The 20,905-nt window shown below is 37.2% G+C and overlaps 1 protein-coding gene across 2 annotated transcripts in view; it reads right to left on the bottom strand.

Moving 5' to 3' along the window:
• Positions 1-36: 36 nt before the first annotated feature.
• Positions 37-20,905, bottom strand: part of LOC118745939 (Down syndrome cell adhesion molecule-like protein Dscam2) — a 274,465-nt gene continuing 253,596 nt past the window's right edge. For both annotated transcript variants that reach the window (XM_036479605.1, XM_036479606.1), the window contains exons 15-20: positions 19,574-20,890; positions 16,501-16,788; positions 15,520-15,642; positions 7,694-7,974; positions 5,708-5,837; positions 37-104 (exon numbers count right to left, since the gene is read on the bottom strand). In XM_036479605.1, coding sequence (XP_036335498.1) covers positions 49-104; positions 5,708-5,837; positions 7,694-7,974; positions 15,520-15,642; positions 16,501-16,788; positions 19,574-20,890 — 2,195 coding nt within the window. In that variant the 3' untranslated portion in view covers positions 37-48. The remainder of the gene's footprint in view (positions 105-5,707; positions 5,838-7,693; positions 7,975-15,519; positions 15,643-16,500; positions 16,789-19,573; positions 20,891-20,905) is intronic.

Genomic DNA, 20,905 nt, shown 5'->3' with positions numbered 1-20,905 from the left:
TAGTTGTTGTACGTATTTTGCTATGAGGCCGTTTGCCTGCATTTGGTACTACAGATATGTTTTCGATATGTTGTGATTTAGAAAATGTTGCATTTTTTTAGAGTCTGTGAAGAGAATGCAGAAAATATGAAAATATATTTTTTCGCAAATCAAATAATAGCAAAAGAGTTTTTTGTTACAGTTAAGTGAATTCTAAATTTTCGAAATTACAACACACTTTTTGTGGATAAGGTACAACATTGGTTCGGGAAGGTACAACTACGAACTGTGATGATCTATGGTGAATAACACTACAAAGAAAATCGAAAGTCTCTTAATATTGAACCATGGAAGTGATTGTGGTTTGCAAAAGGAAACTGCTGTGTATAAGTAAGGAACTGTGATGAACTCGTTTTGTAAAATGAAAAGTATTATTTGCAAATTTTAATTTTAGATTTCGTTTGTTTTGAAACAGACAATTTCATTTCGTTTGTTTGCTTTGGAAATATGCGAGATGCGGCAATCAATCCCAGTAGAGCCTTGGGTCACGGCAGAAAAAGAGGGAGCTTCGATGGAGGCACTTAGGCTAACAAAGCCAAATACTAAATAGGTTTAAATTTTTTTAATATAAAAAGGAAAATTAAATTAAATTGATTTTTAAGCAAAACACGAAACCGACTTCAATTCTCATATCAAAACTTCAGATTATCGTTAGTTTCTTCATACGACGATCGGATTTAAACCAACTTAATATGGAACCACCTGTCCGGTAGCATCTTTCCTCTAAAAAAAGAATTATTGAAATCGGTAAACGTGGTCCAAAGTTATGCGGCAACATACATAAAATATATATATATATATATATATTGCGACGAATTGATAACCTCCTCCTTTTTGTGAAGTCGGTTAAAAATATAATTTAAAAAAGAATTCATGTATTTCTTACATTAGGTTCTAAAAAATGAAACGCAAAAAATATATGTTTTTTGCTTCTTAAAGGGCCGTATGCAGTTCTCAAGAAAACTTACAAGAAAATTGTTTCATTATTTCTGTTACTAGGAAAAGTACTTTGCGGTTGCTGTAAGTTTTCTTGAAGAAATAACGATGGTCCTGTACAATAACGACGCAATTCAAAATTCAAAAAACAAAAACTGTTACTACTTAAGTTGGTCTTGTCTCTAATTTTTGTCCTAATCAATTTCCATGCCTTACTAAGGTAAGCAGTAAGGATTACAAAAGTAAGGAGGAGGCATGAGCCACTTAACAGTAGTAACAGTTTCTGTTTTTTGAATTTTGAATTGTGTCGTTATTGCACAGGACCATCGACAAATATACGAGCATTTTTTTCTTAAAAGCTGCACACTGATTTAAGAAGTTCTGATAGAGAGAATTTCTTTTCCATTTCTTATTCTCCATTTTTAGTTTTTCTTTAAAATTGCAGACAGCCTTAAAAGAAGATCTAAAAATTTAATGAAAACAATTAAGAAAATAAGATTCAAAAATTTCTGTGTTCATATGGAAAAGTAGCTTATGTCGAAAGGCTGGCTTTAGTATAATGCGGCATTCCCTTTACTCTTTAAACGGCAAGGAATTTTTTGATGAGACTTAATAAGAATATTGACTTGCTAGTATCGGAACTACTTCTTGCACGTTTATTTGCCAAAAGTTCTACAACAGCTCACCGCCAGTGAGTCATTCGCAATCGTATGCTGCGAATGCCGATTTATACTAAAGCCAGCCTTTCGACATAAGCTACTTTTCCATACGAACACAGATTTATAAAAAAACACAAAGCTTACAAATAGATCCTAGCGAGCGATAAAAATAGCTTAAGAAAAGCGTTAAGAACCTCACGAAGAAACGTAGCAACGTGAAATGCGTGCCGGAGTCAAGTAAGGTACTATCCGGATTTCCAAAGAGTCCCAGGATGCCTACAGGGTTGCGATGGCATGCGGACAAATACGAGGGGGAAAACCTTGGAGCAGCACTTTATGAACTTTAAACATAATAAAAGAAATTCTCTTCCATGAGAAGATAGCCTGGCCTATTTTCTACAAACACTGTGCCAAAGCTACATATGCACAAACATATTGCGGAAAGGTGCAATCGAAACAGCCCAACAGTGTTGCCAGAACTTTTTGGGCCGACCGGCTAAATTGGCAAAAAAAAAGCGGCTCAAAACGGCTAAAATGTTTTAGTGAAATTTCACATAGACTCTGGCAAAAAACGGCTAAAATGTTTTAGTGAAAATCCACATGCTTTATTTAAAAAAATCGCAAGAAACGAAAGACTAGTTAACACCATTAATTTATATCGAGTGTATATTCCTCATCATCAAATGAATCACTATTGTATATATCACCTGAATTCATTAATTTTAAGAGATCGTCATCTACAGTAAAATTATGGCAGCATTTTTCTTCACGTTTTAAACCGTATCTTATATATAAAATAGCGTTTAACGTTTTAACGCACATTGGATTTCTTTGCTTAGTTTTTATTATATTCATTGAACTAAATATTCGCTCTACTTCTGCATTACTTATAGGCAAAACAAGAAAACTAAAAACTAGGTTGCAAAGGTCAGCAAAAAGGTTTTCTCCTAGGGCATTTCGAAATTGATAAACTTCGGCCCAAAATTTTACAGTTGAGTCTAAATTACTCCAGGTATGTAACGTTAACCGTTGCCATTGCATCTCTATGGATGTTATTTCGTCGGCATTATATTTGTGTTTTTGTTGAACAAATACTCTTGGTTTAATTACTCTTAATGCATTTCCAACCGAAAAAAGTCAATTTTTTTAGTGTGGCAATATTTGTAGGAAGGCGTTGGCGTGATTCCTTTATTAAAGTGATAATAAAATAGCGACCATTTTCTCGAATTATTTTCTCGGCTTCGCGGTCAAAAGCGTTTGTGCTTACTTTTGTTTTTAAATACTCTTCAAAACTGTGATAAAACTGAGGAAATGGAGCAAGGTATGGTTCCAACGGGGAGCATATAGGATCAAATGTGTCCGCGCTAATAACCACTAGGGAGCATAGAAGCGAAAGTAAAACATTGAGTTCATTAAAAATCTTCATTGGGTCTGCATTATTGCTTTCGAACAACTTGTTTACATTTTGCACCTGAAAATTAGGCAAATAGTAAAATCGGCTAAAAACGGCTAACTTTTTTTTACAAACCGGCTAACAAATCGGCTGCCGGCTAGATCGAATTTTCTCCGGCTAGTTGCTATCAAAACCGGCTAAATCTAGCCGGAAACGGCTAAAATGGCAACGCTGCAGCCCAACACTATTATAGTGAGTGTACGTCAGGCGGGTTATTTTTGCTAAGAAACCAAACACCCTTCAACCACAAAAGACGCAAAGAACAACTCTACTTTGGATCAGTGGCGGACTGCAATTACACCCACGAAACCAATGAGCGTGCTGCTAAACGTATTGCCGATAGACGTTATGCGAATACAAAATTGTCCCGGTAAGACCACGAAAGTGATCCAGCTAGAGAATTTTTGTGGTACATAGCACCTTCACTTGACGAAAAAATAACCACTCGCCAATAAAAACGTTCGAAAAGTGTTCGAAGTAGAAGTCTCTAGCAGAGAGCAAAGGACCCAGAAAGTTCCGAGAGCGGTTGACTCTATTCGGTTATATACTAGCGGATCCGTATCGGATAATAAAGTCGTATAGGGCGTGCCTCCGGACAAAAAAATGTCCATTCGCTTTCCAGTTTATATCTTCGTGTTTCAAGCTATACAGGAAGATGTTGGGTGTTAGAGCCCAAGGAAAGTTAAGGCGGAATTTTAATGCCCTTACCCCTGAGAAATATTCTGTATCGAAAAAAATATACGCTTGTTTTTTTTTTAAATCATAAAAAATTTAGAGTTCGCTCAAAGCGCTCAAAGTTTCCATGAATTTTATATGGGGGAAGGTAAAAACTTTTCGTAGAAATGGTTAAGAATTCTTCAAAATCTATATTTTTCAATCTCTGTTTCTCTTTAGGAGACTACAAGAAATAATAGCCAATTGTTTCTTTAACTATTTTTTAAGATTAACTATTTTTTTTTGGGTACCCAAAAACCCCCAAAAAATGCAATAGAAGCCAATAAAAAATCGTTAGTATTAAAAAATGTTAAAATAAAATTTTTGGAATTATTATTGCTTGAAGTCTCCTGAGCAGAAAGAGAGTGTGCTGATTGCAAAATATTGATTCTCAAGGATGGTATATCATTTCTACGAAAAATATTTTTCCCCCATATAAAATGCATGCGTAAATTTTAGCGACCTCTAAATATTTATTGATTTCCAGTTTAATTTTATCACATTAATTTTGGACCACCCTTGTTTTTACGGATATGGGCATTAGCATTCAAACAATTGATATTTTCTATGGCAGGCATGTGCTCTTAAAGCTCCACAATTTGTTCACAAGCAATTTGGAAGACTCTGTTTCTCTTCAGGAGACTTCCAATAATAATACCCAATTGTTAGTTTTAGTATTTTTTAATACTAGAGAATTTAAATAAATATTTCTTTATTTCAAAAAGAAAAACATGGCTATAATTTTTTCGGTATAGAGCAATCTTAGGGGGTAAGAGCTTGAAAATTCCGACTTTACTTTTTTTGGAAAGAGCGCGGGAGATCCTTACGCTGAACAGAGGAGAAATATTCTAGGCGTAGATCTGCTGACAAGTCACATCGTTTTAGAACAGAGGTGGGCAGCCTCAGCAGAGCATTGTGTGCGTGCAATTGATATCACTTTGTGCGTGCGAACAACCCAGTAGAAATCTTAAGCATACAACACCGCTGTTGGCGGCATGAGCTTGCTGTTGCTTATACATGCCAGTATAAATGAACCTTCATTTCCATTTAACACGCGTGGTTTCTCAGAGCGTATGCGTACCTTAATCATACACTTGTACTACTGCTGTATGCATATGGCTGTATTAATGTTTCAAACATGCAAAAATGCATAAAGCATTCTTACAAGATCCCCATGTGTAAATGCTACTTTTCTCAGACATTTTAATATAAGGGGACATACAAACAAGTATCACTTACAGATGCAATTGCATAACTTGTAAAAGCCCGTTTGTGCTGAAAATAGTATCGCGCAACATATCCGTTCACTAACATTTTTTTACAATACTGAAAATATTGCAAAAATTTGACTTCAAATTTATCAAGAAATGTACTTAAAACAACGACAACGTATATTCGCTTGCAATTCGCTATAATTTGAATTTATTCGTGGAAATTCATGACTACGCATGAATTGTTCACACTAATTCACTCATATAGCAAGCATATAGCGATTTCTACTGGGAAGTCGTGCAGTTGAATGAAGCTTTCGCTGCCTTCTCAAGCAGAGCGTGCGTGTATACGCGACTATGACGCACAGTCGGCTGCTGGGCAAACGTTGCCCAGCTGTGTTTTTTAAAGACCCGGGTATCTGTGTATGTAGTAATGAGAATACTGTTGGTTTCGAACTATGTATTTTACAGCTTAGATTTTCATTAAACAAGTTCATCACATTTCATTAAATACTTACATCTGTACATACTTATGTATTTATTTATCTATAAAAACAAAGTGTGTATAGTATACATATAAATCAAAAATGTGTGGATGTAGTGTAAAATCTCATGCCAACAAATTTTTTGTGCCAGCGGGATTAAAAAGTTGTTAAGATAAAATGCAAAAAAAAAAACATAACAACAAAACTTACTATGCTTTATTTTTCCCTCATGCTGATTGGATGACTCCGTACGACTTGACGTCAATTGATCCTGATCCGATTCGGACTCCTCACTCTCTGGCTCAGTTTTCCGCGAATGACGGCGACGATTCTTCGAAGACTAATTGGATAGCAAACAACATCAAGTAGCAAACAAGCACGTGCGAATTCATGTGAAATGGAAAACAAAGCGAGAAAATGTAAAAGTCAATTAAAATTTAACCAGCAGGTACGCATGGTATGAGAGCGAAGCGAGCGAGGATGGAGGATTAGCAACTTACAAAGAAAAAAAAATAAAAAGAAAAAAATTATAATAAAAATTTGCCAAATATACTTAATAGTTGAAAGCAGTAAGTTGAGGAAAATTAAATTATTATACTAAAGTATAGGCAGTGAGCGGAGGAGCTTCTTAGTATTTAAGTGATATCAACACTATATGATTTCAGTATTCGATATCTTTGTTTACATAAACTTACTTAAAAAAAAAAAATGGTACTAAGGAAAATTAGAAAAATGTGAAGATTTAAAGTCCGTTTTCTAAAGTAGCTTTTAGAATACATCTGAAACACAAACACACATTTTTAGAAGAAAATTTTTGTTTAAAGGTACACAGTCAAATTTTAAAAGCTGTTCGAGAAAACGGCGCTAAAACTAATTAAGCTATGATGGCCCTGAAAGTAAACAGCTACTGAAAAAGCTACTTTTAACAACTTTAGCAAACAGAACTTTAAGAACCCCATTGAGGTTATTAAGAGTCGTTTAGTCAAGAAAACTGTTCTCTACCGCGTCTACAAGTTAGTGGCGCATAACCGGAGTTAACTGAATTCACGAATAAACCTATTTACATTAAAATCCCATTATTTGTCGCCTTACATCATATAGCACAATAAGGTTTCTGAACATTGTTTGATATATTAAAAAAATAATAATTGCTGATTAAATGCTTTTGTTCATAAATGTTTTTGTACGGAGGATATCCGTATGATTATGTTGCTCCTAAACTGCAATTTAGAGCTTTTTTACATTTCATATAGGCATGTTCAAAGTAGGGTTGCCAACATTTTCTAAGAAAGTTATTGTACATTTTGAAAAAAAATCTGAAAAAATATAGTACACTTCAAATAAATATGGTATTATATTTAAAAGAAAAAAAATAAAATGGTTTTTAAGTGTACACCTTTTTTCTTTCTTAGCAATCAATATTTAAACTAATATAAATCAAAAGTTCATTTTTATTAGTGAGATAGTCGCTAGGTTTCTCTCATCTCGCCATTTGACATTCATAATAGAAAAAACTCTTTCTGTGAATGCCGAAGTTGCAGGAATAGAGAGCAGGAACGAAATAATTTTAAGTAAATTTGGTAACTGATTCTTTTTTTAATGTTGAAATTTTTGATCTGTGGTTCTATAAATAAACTAAGTATGACCTTTTATATTAAAGATTTATTTTTTTTCTCAATATTTTTACTTCAGGTAAAAGCTCATCCATTTTAATATACATTCCTTCTTACAGATTACAGAAATTTATTAATATTTATAAATAAAGAAATATAATATTTCGGCATATTATATTTTTTTCCATCAGTATATAGTACGCAGTCCGGATAAATAGTATAATTGGCAACCCTAGTTCAGAGTAAAAGCTCTCTCTGCGCATCACTGCGCAACCAACATTTATTAACTTCACTAACGAATAAGACAGTTTCAGTATACCACAATGTTATCAAAGTATTTAGCGGAAGACGTAACTTGCGCTAGTGCGTAATAGACTTCCCTGACAAAAACGCTTCTTTGCCTACCAATAAATCAACTTTCTTTCGACTACAATTATGCGCCTTACGAAAATTAAAAAAAAAAACGGACTAAGTCAATTCTTTTCTAGCACTCTAGATATTTAAAAGCATTTATGATTTCAAACAACAACAACACAAATTACAAACAAAATCTAAATAAAAACAGATAAGAAATTAAACGCACGATATTATGAAATGGCGAGGTCTGATAATGATTATAGTTTGTCTTAGTTGGACGTTGATTGTGGTTGTAATGATAATTCAGGTGATGGTGGTGATTTTGGTGTTGGGTTGGTTTTAATACCGCTGCGGGTGGTGGTGACGAGCAACCCTCGGTCAAGGCACGCTCGTGATACATAAAGGAATGCAAAAGCGTATTAGCTGGACCGGCATGATGTGGCTGTGACATGTTTCCCGTCTCGGATAATTGAAATGTGGCATACGGTGAAATATCCTCGGATGTCTCTGTTTGTAGAAGGAAGAAAAAAAGAGAGGAAGGAGAAAAAAAAGTCAATGACATACATACACATAGGCACACACATAGCTGTAATATATAAAGAGGCACCTATAACAAACAGCAAACGACACTAATTAGTAAATAATTGGAATGGAAATGGAAATGGAAATGGCTTTGACATTGCGTTGCTTTCTTTGCTGTTGAAACGTTGGGAGGGCGTTGTTGTGATTGTTGGTGGTGAGGCGCTGTGATTTATTTAATTGGCATTAGCGGTGAGTAATGTCACTGCACTTTGACAAGGGCAGGAATAAGTATACACGAATAAACATATATTTATATTAAACTAAGGTGAACGCTAAACATGAGCACATGCATACTTGCATGAACTTATGTACATATATAGATAGCTTTGTTCAGATATTGTTTAAGCGACAATATACATCTGCTATACATACGTACATAATACGGGGACATGCACCTCTCAGCGGGAGGTAATTTTAATAATAATAATAATAGATTGGCGCTTACACATATGTTAGTGTTTGGCCGAGCTTCTCCTCCGGAGGGACCTACGTTTTACGCCGACTCCGAACGGCGATTGTATTTTTATGAGAAGCTGTTTTTCATGGCAGAAATCCACTCGGAGGTTTGTCATTGCCTGTCGAGGGACAACCACTGTTAAGAAAAAACCTTTTTCTATATTTTTTTGGGATGTTACTTTAACCAGGGCTTGATTCCAGGGGCTGATGAGTGAAAGCGCGTACTGCTTACCACTACACCACAAAGGCCGGCGGGGAGGTAATTTTACTAATATAATAAATGTGAAAGTTCGTATGTTTAGATATTAGGATACTTGTTACTCAATCAGACAAAATCGGCTGAATGGATTGGAATGAAGCTTAGCACGTAGACAAGGTGTGACCTGAGTTAGCATAAAGGATACTCTTAATTAGATTTGACACCTTTTTTAAAAGTTAAATGCAATTAATTAATAGGCTAAGCAAAATATAACAATAATTACGGCGTCGAACAAAAGCACGTTTGCCATCTGCTTAAAATGTTAAAATCAATTTAAATTACAAGTTAAATGAAATATGGTAATGGGGATGGCAAACGAGAAAGAAAGCTCTATTTTGAAAATATTTTTTAAGATGGTTGTCACCTGTTTTGAAGGTCAAAATTAATTTCATTAGCAAATAAAATCAAATATCTTAAATGGCAATTAAGTAAATGAAAGGGTTAAAACAGATTTTTTCGAAAATATTTTTGAAGCGGGTTGCCACATGTTTGGAAACTCAACATCAATTTAACTAACAAGTTCAAGGGTATCAAATGAGAGAGATTCAGAGAAGCTTTATCTCTAAAATATTTTTGAAGAGGGTTACCACCTATGAAAAAGTTCAACCTCTGTTTAATTATAAAGTTTGATTAAAAAGAAGCACATAAATAAAAACAGTTTTAGGATATCAGCACCTGAGAAAAATGCGAATTAAATTTTTCAACAGTTGGCCGTTATCCGAATTAGGCGCTTAATTAAATTTGAAAATTTTTGAAAAACCAAAATCGGCATTCGAAATAGCATAAATTAATTTAAATTTGGAAAACGTGTAAAGTATCTTACACACATGGCGCAATAAACAGGCGAAATAATAAAACAGCTTTCTCGCTTTATTTTCCGACATTCGGCTGCCTTAAGCTCGGAACACTTTGACGACGGCAAGCGACAAGCAGCATCTGTCAAATTTTAAATACACACGTTCTTACGGACACAATTATTTTGACGACAGCACGACATCTTGGCTGCAGGACTGCAATTGTCGACGTCGCCAAATTAAATCTATTTCTAATTTTGCCGGCGACAATGAGTAGATGTAGTGCTGCAAAGTTAAATTGTCGCAAAATTAATCACATATTCTTGATTGTTCATGTTTTTCTTATTTACTTAAATAAAAATACACAATTTGTGAAATAAATATACCAAAATGTAAAACTTTAATATCAGCTATTTGCTATGTCGCTGAGGTCTTCAAAATGTTTAAGAAGCTGGCTTCAAGGCGACATTTGTCGACAAAATGATGTCGCTGTCGTTACGTCGTGAAGTTGCAGTCGTCAAAGTGTTCCGAGCTTTATAGTCAAACTTTATAGGCAAATTTTGTAATAAGACAGTGTTAGAATCTTTCTCCTCGCTCTAATTACTTCACCTGGTATAATTCCTCCATGCTTTATACAATGCTTTCAAAATAACTTGATGAGAAGACGAAAGATATTTCGATTGAAAATAATCGCTTGGATGCAAGGCTTTCTTGTAAAGGTGGCACCCGTTTCAAAACTATCTTAAAAACAAAGTTTTCTTAAGCCTTTTTCCACATTGTAGACATTATTTCCTTTAACTTATTGGTAAGATTTAAATTAAATAGGTGGCAACCCTTTTAAAAAATACTTTCGAAAATTTCTTTCGTTTCACATCCGTATTGCAATAACTCATTTCAGTTATTGGTTAAATTGAATTTGGCTTTTAACGAGTGGCGAACAGTTTCGAAAATATCTTCGAAATATATCCTCTTAAGGCCCGTCCACATAGAACTTTGGCGTTGCGTTGGCGTTGGCGTCGCTTCAACAGCTGACTATGAATACATGAATTCAAATGCAGCCGTCCACTTAGCCAAAATTCGACAATGCTCACGCCAACACAAAGCAAAAAGATGGCCAAATCTCAACTTTTCGCATGCGTCGCTCGCCAGCTGTTGCAAATAAATAAAACTATTAGTCTGTTCCTTTGAACTTCGGACTAAAACCTGTGGAACTGTCAAACTACAATTTTACTCTCTCAAATGAGAGTAAAAGGAGAACAGATGCAGAAGTGCATAGGAACGCAAAAAGCACTATTTCCTGTAAAAACGTCAGTCGGTTTGTTTACATGTCATTTGTATAACACTGATTTAGCTGAAATATCTCTAAATAATTATTAAAATCTATACATATTCAAACATTTCGTTGTTTACTTCCATTTTTTTACAAATATAAGGTACTTTGCTTTCACCGCTGGTAGGTTTTGCTTGCACATGCAAATCAGCTGATCGTTTGACTCTTTTCATGAACTTACAGGAAAAGAAACTCCGGACTAAATCCTGTAACTTCTGACTAGGAACAGTTGCTCAGTTACTCTCTCAAATGTGTTCCCACTTACAGGTACTTACTGTAAACCGGACTGCTATTGGAACAGACTATATGTGAAATATTTTTCCATTTTATTCAAGTGCGGGCAAGAAATATCGTTTTTAATGCAATTATTGATATGAAATATTAATTTGTCTGCCGTTGGTATGTTAATTTAGTGGCCCAAGCATTCGCTGCCAAGCGTTCATTGTAGCAAGCATACTTTTAACGTGCGTTCTGAAACCAACGCCAACGCCAAAGCCAACGCGTAAGTGCTATGTGGCCCGGCCTTTAGGTTGATACCCATATTTTAATATTTCTTTTTATTAATTTTAATTCCACTTTCAAATAGGTGCCAACCCTATTACAGACATTTTCAAAAGATTCTTTAAATTTCGGTTGCTTCAAATCAAATGGTAGAATTTCGTTTAACCTGTTAGTAAATTTTAATATAACTATTTAAACGGGTGGTAACCCCTATTAAAAAGTTTCTTTTGTTTGGTTTAAATTTTGAACGTGGGTTAATTGGTTCATAAGAAATATTTTCGCAAGTGATTTAGAAAATTCGTATTCATGCTCCCATTTGGTTTAATAATTTATAATTTTATATTGGTTGGCTTATATGTAGCTAGTTAATTCATAGGGCACACCGCAACCTGGAGAATCTTTTGCATCCTTATAATAAGTCGCTAACCCTAAAAATCAAGGTTGTCATGATTGCCCCTGCACACATATCAGTGCAACGATATACCTACCAGCTAAACCCATAACTTTTTCTCTACATTGTTTTATTGGGCTAGAAATGATATTTACGGAGCCTAAAGCTCAATCGCTGCCTGGATACCCGAAAAAAAGAATGTTTGACCTTGTTTGTCCATATTATACTAGGTTTACATGTCCGTAGATTATCTTGTACTTTAAAAGTTAAAATATACCTCCCTCGTTAATATGTATTTATATATAAAATAATCTTGCATTAAACCGATAACGTTACATAGCGCGCGCAGCTGGTTATGAACCCTGTGAGCGAACTGATACTTAAATAGACAAATGATGAGACTTCTCTTGCCTGCTCGCCGGCAGTCCTAGAAATCTATCTTCACACTTTTTCCCTTGACTCTTATCTTTTAATATTGTATTTAACTTGTGATAATTTCAACTTTTCACGCAGGTGGCAACCATTTTTTTCAAACTAAAACCTTCTTAAATCTCTTTCGTCTGAGATCCATATTCCAATACATATTTCAATTATCAAATTGCCACAACTCAAGTTGAATTTGACCTTTTAAACATGTGGCAACACATATAAATATAATTCGGAAATAAAGCCTTTTAAAACTAATTTCGAATGATACTCATATTGTAATAATTCCTTTAACTCATTAAATATTTGTGGAATTAAAAGTTTTTAACACGCTTTTGAAGGACACCAATATTTCAGCACAACGTCAAACGGAAGTGATGTCTCTACCGAAGGCTAAAAATATTATCACTTAGGTCAAACTGCCTCGGATTCCAGCAGAATTGTTGTATGAAGGGTATTCACTAAATTGAGCAGCTGACCAGGCTCTTGGGAAGAAGAGCTGATTATCTCAAGCAACACCTTTGACAACATTCGTTGGTTTGAGCTGATCACCTCTTTTGTTCGAGTGCCAGGTCACTTCCTCAATTTGGTGAATACCCCCATTGATTTATAGTGCCACCCACAATAGCGCACTGAACTTCCGCCCGAAAATAAAATGAATCACCATTAGTTGATGATTTTTACGCCTTTTAGATACCACATGTGTATATATTTAGCGTTTGCATATAAATTTGTTTGTAAAATAGAGTGCTCGGTGGTAAATTAAACGCTGACGGAAGTCCAACTGTGACTTCATAACCAAGCAAAGTATTTTCCATCGCATAAGAGCGTCTTTCGCTCAGAAAAGAAAGAGATTACTACCAAATAAATTGCACCTTCAATGGAATGTACTGGGGCATATAATCCCGAAGCATTTTAACAATCCCGGGACTTCGTTCCCAACGAAGAGTAGCACATCTCAAATTACCGTGGAAGACTAGCACGTTTCACTGTTCGGTCCGAAGACTGACACATTACATTATTCGCGTCGAAAAGTAGCCCATTTCAGATTCTCGCGTGGAAGAGTAGCGAATTCATATAAAGTGGTATGTACTAGCAGCCGTACAAAAACCAAGCATACAAGTAGTATGTTATTATTATTTCTCCTCGACTAAGCTGAAAGTTTAATGTTCTGTATGGAACTTTTCGGTCGTTTATTACAAATAAAATAAAAGTTTATTTTCCTCCTACTTGTTTCGACCCATATTCGCGTCTTCCTCAAGGAATCTATTTATAAACACGAGAAACATACACATATGTACATGCAGTTATATGAAGAGCACCTCATTTCAAAGTGATATTGTTTTCCGCTTATGCTTATTTATTTATTTTTAAGAATTTTCATTAGAATAAAGTTCATTCTCTGAAAAAATCCATATAAACCCAAGTGTAAAACTTTGTAGAAAACTAAAAAAAACAAATCTAAAAATTTTCATCCGAATTTCAAACTTATTTTCTCAGAATTCTTTGAGTATATAGTTTTAAAGCCCTTTCAACTTTACTGCGGTAATATGCAAGTTTCAAGTGGCTAAAAATTTCCGTTGTTGCGGTTTTCTTCCATATAAAAATAAATTGTGTTTATTCGTTATATGGGAGCAAATGCGACAAAAAGAGTCAAAGGTAATTTTAAGACTCTTGAAACTTGCACATTATCATACTTATATTGAATGGGCTATAAAGCTTCATACTCAAAAAAATTGTTACACTTGTGAGTAAATAAGTTGGAAATTTGTATGATAATTAGTTGAATTTTTTTTTTTTAGATTTCTACAAAAGACTTAAGCGTGGACTTACAAGGTTTTTTTAAATGAACTTTAATTTAATTGAAATATTTTCAGCAAATGATCACTAAACGCAATATACCGTCTAAATTTCATAAATTGTATAATATAATTATAGAAATATAATAAAAGCACTTGAATTTTCAATATAAATTATACTTTTATAATTTACTTTAAAGCTTAAATGTGCTACTCTTCCACGCAAATAATGAAATGTGCTACTCTTCCGCGCGAAACCCTGAAATGTGCTAGTCTTCCACGCGAAAACTTGAAATGTGTTACTCTTCCACGCAAATAGTGAAATCTGCTACTTTTCCACGAAAAAATCAGAAATGTGCTACTTTTCTCAAAAGCTCAAAAGTTGACAGCGAAAAGAGGCGCATAAAAAACTTCAGCGAAGAAAGACTCTTAACATAGTTGACAGCGAAGAAAGACGCGTTTAAATATTTGACGGCCAAGGACACGTAAACTTATTTTCGCGGTCAACTATGTTTGCGGGTGTAATAGTATCTACATTCCGTTAATAGTTTTTGGGGAATAGTGCTGAAGTGACAGTCCTTCGCCAAGTAATAGAATAGGCGTCTTTCTTCACCAAAGTTTTTCTTAAGCGCCTTTTTTTCGTAAAATTTTTGTATGCGTCTTTTTTCGCCGTCGAAACGCTAGCGCGCCTTTATTCGTATCTAGTGACGAAATGTGCTAGTCTTCCATGCTAGTGATGAAATGTGCTAGTCTTCTATGCGAATAGTGAAATGTGCTACTCTTCGTAGGGATCGACGATATGATCTAGGGGAGCATAATGCCCCTTAGTAAAAGAGTACGTAATTTGATGTTTAAATATTTTTATTCTAAAATATCTATGCTACTTGTCGAAAACATTTACTCATATTTTCAGAAATCCTTTTCCAAAAAAGGCCAAGACAGTAAAATGAAGAACAACTCTGCCCCACTGTAAAATAGTTTGCGTTATTACACAGTTCTTGCACAAAATATTTGAACAAGTACAGTTATTCAGGCAAGTCCTGAAATTCAATTCCAAGTGCAAATGGCTCAAGTTCACTTTTAATCCAAATTTTGGTATTCTGTATTTCTCGTGTTTCATGTCAAATTATTATTTTTTTTCGTTTTCAACATTTATTTTATTCTGCCTGCATATTTTGGTAAGCGAGCGAAAAAAGAACGCTCAACTCAGATAAATAGCCGAGTTTGTGTTGTGTATTTCGTCAATTAAGCGAGTGTTCTTTTGTAGCTCGGTTGCAAAAGAATGGACCTTCTGAAATGAATCAGTAAAAATATCGGGATCCTGGAGCTTTAATCCCGGAATTTCGGGACATGGAAAAGTGTCCGGAATCCCGGGATTGAATGCCCTAGTATGTACATATAAAAACTCACTTTCCGCAAGCTATTTCCATTTCCATTCTTTTCGGCCATTCTGAAGTCGCACTGAACACAACAACAACAACAAAAACAACACATAACCAATAGTAATAACTTACCAGGAATTTTGTCGTTATTCTGCATCGACACTTTGTGAATGGTGGCATAATAGCGTTCCCGCTGCGCTGCCTCCGAGTTCTGACGATTCTCCAGCGATTCCTTTTGTATACGATTTCCTTGTTCTATACGAAAAACAATCAAAAGAAAATTTTAGCAGCAGTTCGAGTATAGATTTTGTTGTTAGAGAGAGAATGCATATGTATGTACATATGTACATATGTAGGCGGAAGAGAAGTAAATTCAATGCGCCATGTGGAATTCAAAACATAACAAAATCAAATATAATAGCAGCAATAACACGACTAACACCAACAAAAAGTAAAAGCTTTGCGTTATTTACTGCACAGCATTTGGTCGGCGTCATGCCAATTAAAATTCAATTTGTTGTAACAACGTAAAATTTATTTTCTCGACGTATGTATACACGTTCAATGTATGCTGTGAGACATTGTGGCCCACATAAATACGTACATGCATGCGACTGTGCACCACCGCCAACGTGCATATGCGTATCCTTCATCCTGTTCATCCTGCAGTACAACTGCAGCAGTTTTGTATGTACACTTATGTGTTGGCATGTTTGTAGGCATTTACGTTTGCGTTTACGTTCATTGATTTGTTTGGTTATTCAGTTAGTTAGTCGTTTTGTCTGTTCAAACGATTGTCGTCGGGCTCCCATTTTTGTTCAGCGCCCACCACCTACTCTTCAGCAAAGAAACAACCGTACAGAGTTCGGTAGTTCATTCACACGTTTTCCGTTTTGTTTGTACGCTTGTTGGTTTGTTTGTTTGTTTGTGAATGCTGGTAGTATTGTGTTTGTTTTGCGTTGGTTTTGCTTTTGTTTTGTTTTGTTAGTGCCAAAGAATGATGACCCACTCAGCCATTTACATTCACATGACACCGGCCGGTCGTTTCCGTCTTGTCCGTCCCAACCCCACTGGCAGTTTACATGTACAATTGTCTGTGTATTTGGTACTCACTATGTCGATAGCACATGACCACCAGCGCTATTGTGCAAATCATGCCCGACAATGTGGCAATGCTCGGTATCAATAGATTCACATTTCCATAGAAAACGTTGGTGCCACGTTGACCGCGCTGCACTATCTCCGGCGGTGGCTGCTCTCCATCCTTGGTGAGAGTGACAAATGTGAATTCGGCCTGCGAAACACCGGCCACATTATGTGCCTCCATGCGCAGCTGATAAAGAGTCGATGGCTGTAGTCCGGAAATGGTGAAACGACGCTGCGGTTTTAAAGCGTTCGATACTGTAAAATGGAATAAAGAGAGCAAAAACAAAGGCAATGGTACTATATTAAGCTTCTCAATTTCAGTAAGTTGGTACTAAATTGCATTATGTGTGTTCTAATTGATGTGAAAATGCTCTGATTTTACTTATCGATCTTTAAATGGGGGGAAATTTAACTTTTGAAGAACATGCCCCAAGCAGCGCGGCGAAAGTTTGACGTCGAAAAGATGTGGGCGTAATAGACCGTCTACACTGCATTGGTACACAGACGGCTCGAAGACCCAAGAATAAATAGGTGCTGGAATCTTTGACCCAGGACCAGGATCTCCATCCCTAAGGGGAATGAGCATATTTCAGGCAGAAGTCTACGCCATATATTTGTGTGTGGAGACCATCATTAATAGAAGATACCGAAATGAGAGAATTATAATTCTAAGTGACAGTCACGCGGCACTCAAGGATCTTTTATCTTTTGAAATCAAATTATACCTGGTCCTTGAGTGCATAGAGAGGCAGAATAACATCAGACTGGCGTGGGTGCCTGGCAGTAAGGGAACGATGCGGAAAACTGTCTCGCAAGAGAGGCGGGAGCCATCACTCCAGTTGGCCCCGAGCCCTTCCTGGAAGTAGGTCCCAATACTATAAAGGAGGAGCTCAGGACAGAGAGGAACAATTTGAGGGATTTAAACTGGCATAGTTTGATAGGAATGCGTCAGACAAAGCGTCTACTGGAAGGGTGTAACAAAAGAAGATGCCAAAGTTTACTTAACCTTCCAAAGCGGAAGTTGAGAATATTAACAGGTTTACCTACAGGACACTGCAGACTAAGTGGGAATATTTATAAGCTGGGGATATGGTCCGATTTTGCGCCTCTTCCAGCGAAACACCACTCTACATCCTTATCGAGTGTGATGCTTAAGCACATTCACGCTCTATCCCCGAAAACGCTATGGAACTTTCTAACGGATCTAGGCTTGGAGGAAGTATTGTGAAGAGCGGAGGGCACAATAGATCATCAAATGATCTATCTATATATATCTTACAGACTGTCTAGTTATTAAAATCTCGATTCTAAGTTCTCCTTGGTGGGTTTCTGACTCTTATTTACTTCGTCCCGCTGCGTCCTAGGCCGTTAATTACTAGCATCCACGTAGAAGTAGCTGGTATGACGAAGAGTATTGGGCCGCTGCTATAAAGAGATACGCAGCATATTATGCCAGCAAGACAGCCAATAACGACTCGCCCGACAATCGCGCGATAACGAGAGAAGATAAGAGAAGAGGAAAAAAACTTTTAAAAAGTTCGTCAGAAATCAAATAATTTCAAGATCTGAGGTGGTTCCTGCATAGTCAAAGATGGTAGTCGAGATCAGAGTAGACTTCTAAACAAGTTTTAATGGTGGAACCGGTGGCGCGTTTGATGAAAAAATAAACACTGATCAATGTATAGGCACGAAGCTCCATTTGCCCAGGATGGGGTGGGTATGGCAACAGAAAGGCGCACAACATCCGAGCTATCGAAGCGGACAGTTGACTGACAGTAATGCGCTTTAGCACATAGCGCTTTGAGCGTAGTAGAGACGTGGGCGAGGAAAACTGGCTTTACTGCCAACCCGGCAAAAAAGATCATGGTTCCTCATAAAAAAAAAAAAAATTGCCCAGCTGCGGCTTAGTAATGTCACGCTGACCCTTTTGGAGGAAGCCAAAAAACTGGCCGTCATTCTGAACAGAAAGATAACCCGGCGGCGCAATATGGATGAATGCACTAGGAAGGAAATTAGTGAACTATACACCTGAAAATCAAATGTAAGAAAAAATGAGGCTTGAAGCCTCAAATTATTCAACAGATGTACATACGGTATTGCGGCCTAGTGGCCTTCTCTGGATATTTCTAAAATAGGGAATAAGCTAACCAAAATTCAAGGGGTGGCGTGCATTAGGATCACAGAGGCCCTATCCTCAACGCCAATTAAGGCCCTGAAAACATTTTGGGTACCAGACCACAATGATATATTAGCTAACTGACTGGCAGATGAACTGGCGAGCAAGGTGACCCCCTTATCTGCAATCAGAATGCTCTCAGTGAGGGTATCGCGCTATCGCTTGCAAATTCTTGCTGGAAAAAATATTTACCGAACAGGCAAATAAAGGGTGGTCTGTTGAACCCACTTGTATGTACGATAGCGCGGCACTTATTCCCTAAATTAGATAGATAAGTTATATCGCGGTCTCTCGACTTGAGGGACCTTGCTTCAGCTCAAGGAAAATACACAGTATCATATTGGGTCCATGGCGGCGGTGCTTCCTTCCAACTTTAGATGGGGCAGCCATGGTAACCTTACCTAACCTAATGGCGCATTGATTACGAAGGAACGATCTAGAGCAAAAGGGTCTATCTGCAAGTGCTGGCGTAATTTGGCAAACGAGAGAAACAAGTGGCATCATCACATCGCTGGTCCCGAGCTACTTAAATGGTCGATAGCCGTCAATAAAATAAAGGGGTGCCACATATATAATTTTGATGCTGATATTTTTAAGGTTTACCCTAATAAATGTGTAAATATGTATGCATATGTATATATCACTACAACTGTATGTATTTGTGACTGCATTAAATTTATGTTTATGAGATGAATAGCTGAAATTTAATAATACCTAAAATGTAATTAATAACACATAATTTCATATGTCACCGCACTAGCCTTAAAGGATATTTCTTTTAATAAATTCCATTGAATTTTTGTGCTTGAATACCGAATTGAAAAAGAAAACTTCTTTTTTGGCTGCACACAATCTTCTACTTACCCAATATCCAATCGCGCTCGGGCTCATCGGTCACCGGCCGGTATTGCAGGACAAAGTAAAGCATCGGACAACCATTGTCTGGCCATGTGTGCAAACGCACCAATACTGTAGTAGAGTTGGGTGCAATCAGGCTGGTGGTTGACGGCATTCCGGGTGATTGCCCTTGCGTGCGCACATGCAAAGTGATGCTGGCCGGTGAGGTGCCCACCTTATTGTGAGCCGTCAAATGAATTTGATAAGTGCTACCACACACTAGCCCCTTCAGTTCGTGACTAGATGCATGACGTGACAAAAGCATCTCATCCATATTACTGTTAGCGCGTCGATAGAAGAGCGTATAGCCAGTGATTGGTGCATTACCAGTGAATCCGCATTTCCAGTGCATCAGAATACTGCTCGAAGTAGCGCTAGTCACATACAGCACCGGCGCCGAAGGTGGCACTTGCACCAATAGTACGTGTGTCAGCCGATCCGTGCCAATGCCGTTGTCCACCTGACAACTGTAGTTGCCACTATCCGAAATCTGTAAACTCGAGATAATCAAGTCGCCTGAATCAAGTAGCTGAGAATTGTGTAGGCCGCCTTGACGCAGCAGTGAATCCGCCTTGTACCATTCACGTTTCGGTTTGCCAACTGCCGTGCACGGCAACGTAACAGTTGAGCGCCATGGCCGCACTATCGGACCACCGAAGGAGACAATGCGTGCGGGCACACGATTGGTTGTAATCTGTGAGGCGACACGCGAGCTTTTGCCTTCACCAACACGCGTGGAGGCGGTCACCCAGTACTGGTACTCCATGTGAGGATGCAGATTTTTCGCCTCGTAATGCGCCTGCTGTGACGGCAAACTACGTTTTTCATTATTTAGCTCTTCTCGCCCGTTTACGACGCGCGTATATAGATTATATTTTGTGATGACCCCATTCGGTTCCGTAGGTGGCAACCATGAGACAGACAAAGATTGCGGTGAGCTAACGACCACTTTGATGTCAGCCGGCGCTTCGGGCGCATCCTCCTCGGTGTGACAGTAGAGTGGGTTGGATAGTGCGCCATCACCCATGCGTGTGTGTGCCAGCACTTGTATGCTGTAGTTGGTGTACTTGCGTAATCCCGTCAGCACTGTGGTTAGAGCAGTTGTCTTGCGTGATTCAACTTCGTCTTTGTTGAGGGAAAAGTCGTCCAGAATAGGCTCGAAAATTAATTTGTAACCCTGCAAGAGACCATTGGTATGGTAGATTGGCGGCGGCTGCCACGAAACTTGCAGCGATTGTGAGGTCAATGCGGCGCAACGTATATCCTCCGGCGGCCGGCTTGGCACTGTCACGAAATAAT

This window comes from Rhagoletis pomonella, unplaced genomic scaffold, assembly GCF_013731165.1.
Source record: "Rhagoletis pomonella isolate Grant_MI unplaced genomic scaffold, Rhpom_1.0 Rhpom_scaffold_00010, whole genome shotgun sequence".
NCBI classification, from domain to species: Eukaryota; Metazoa; Arthropoda; class Insecta; order Diptera; family Tephritidae; genus Rhagoletis; species Rhagoletis pomonella.
Note: the sequence above shows the minus strand (reverse complement) of the source record. Positions and strands in the feature narration are given on the sequence as shown.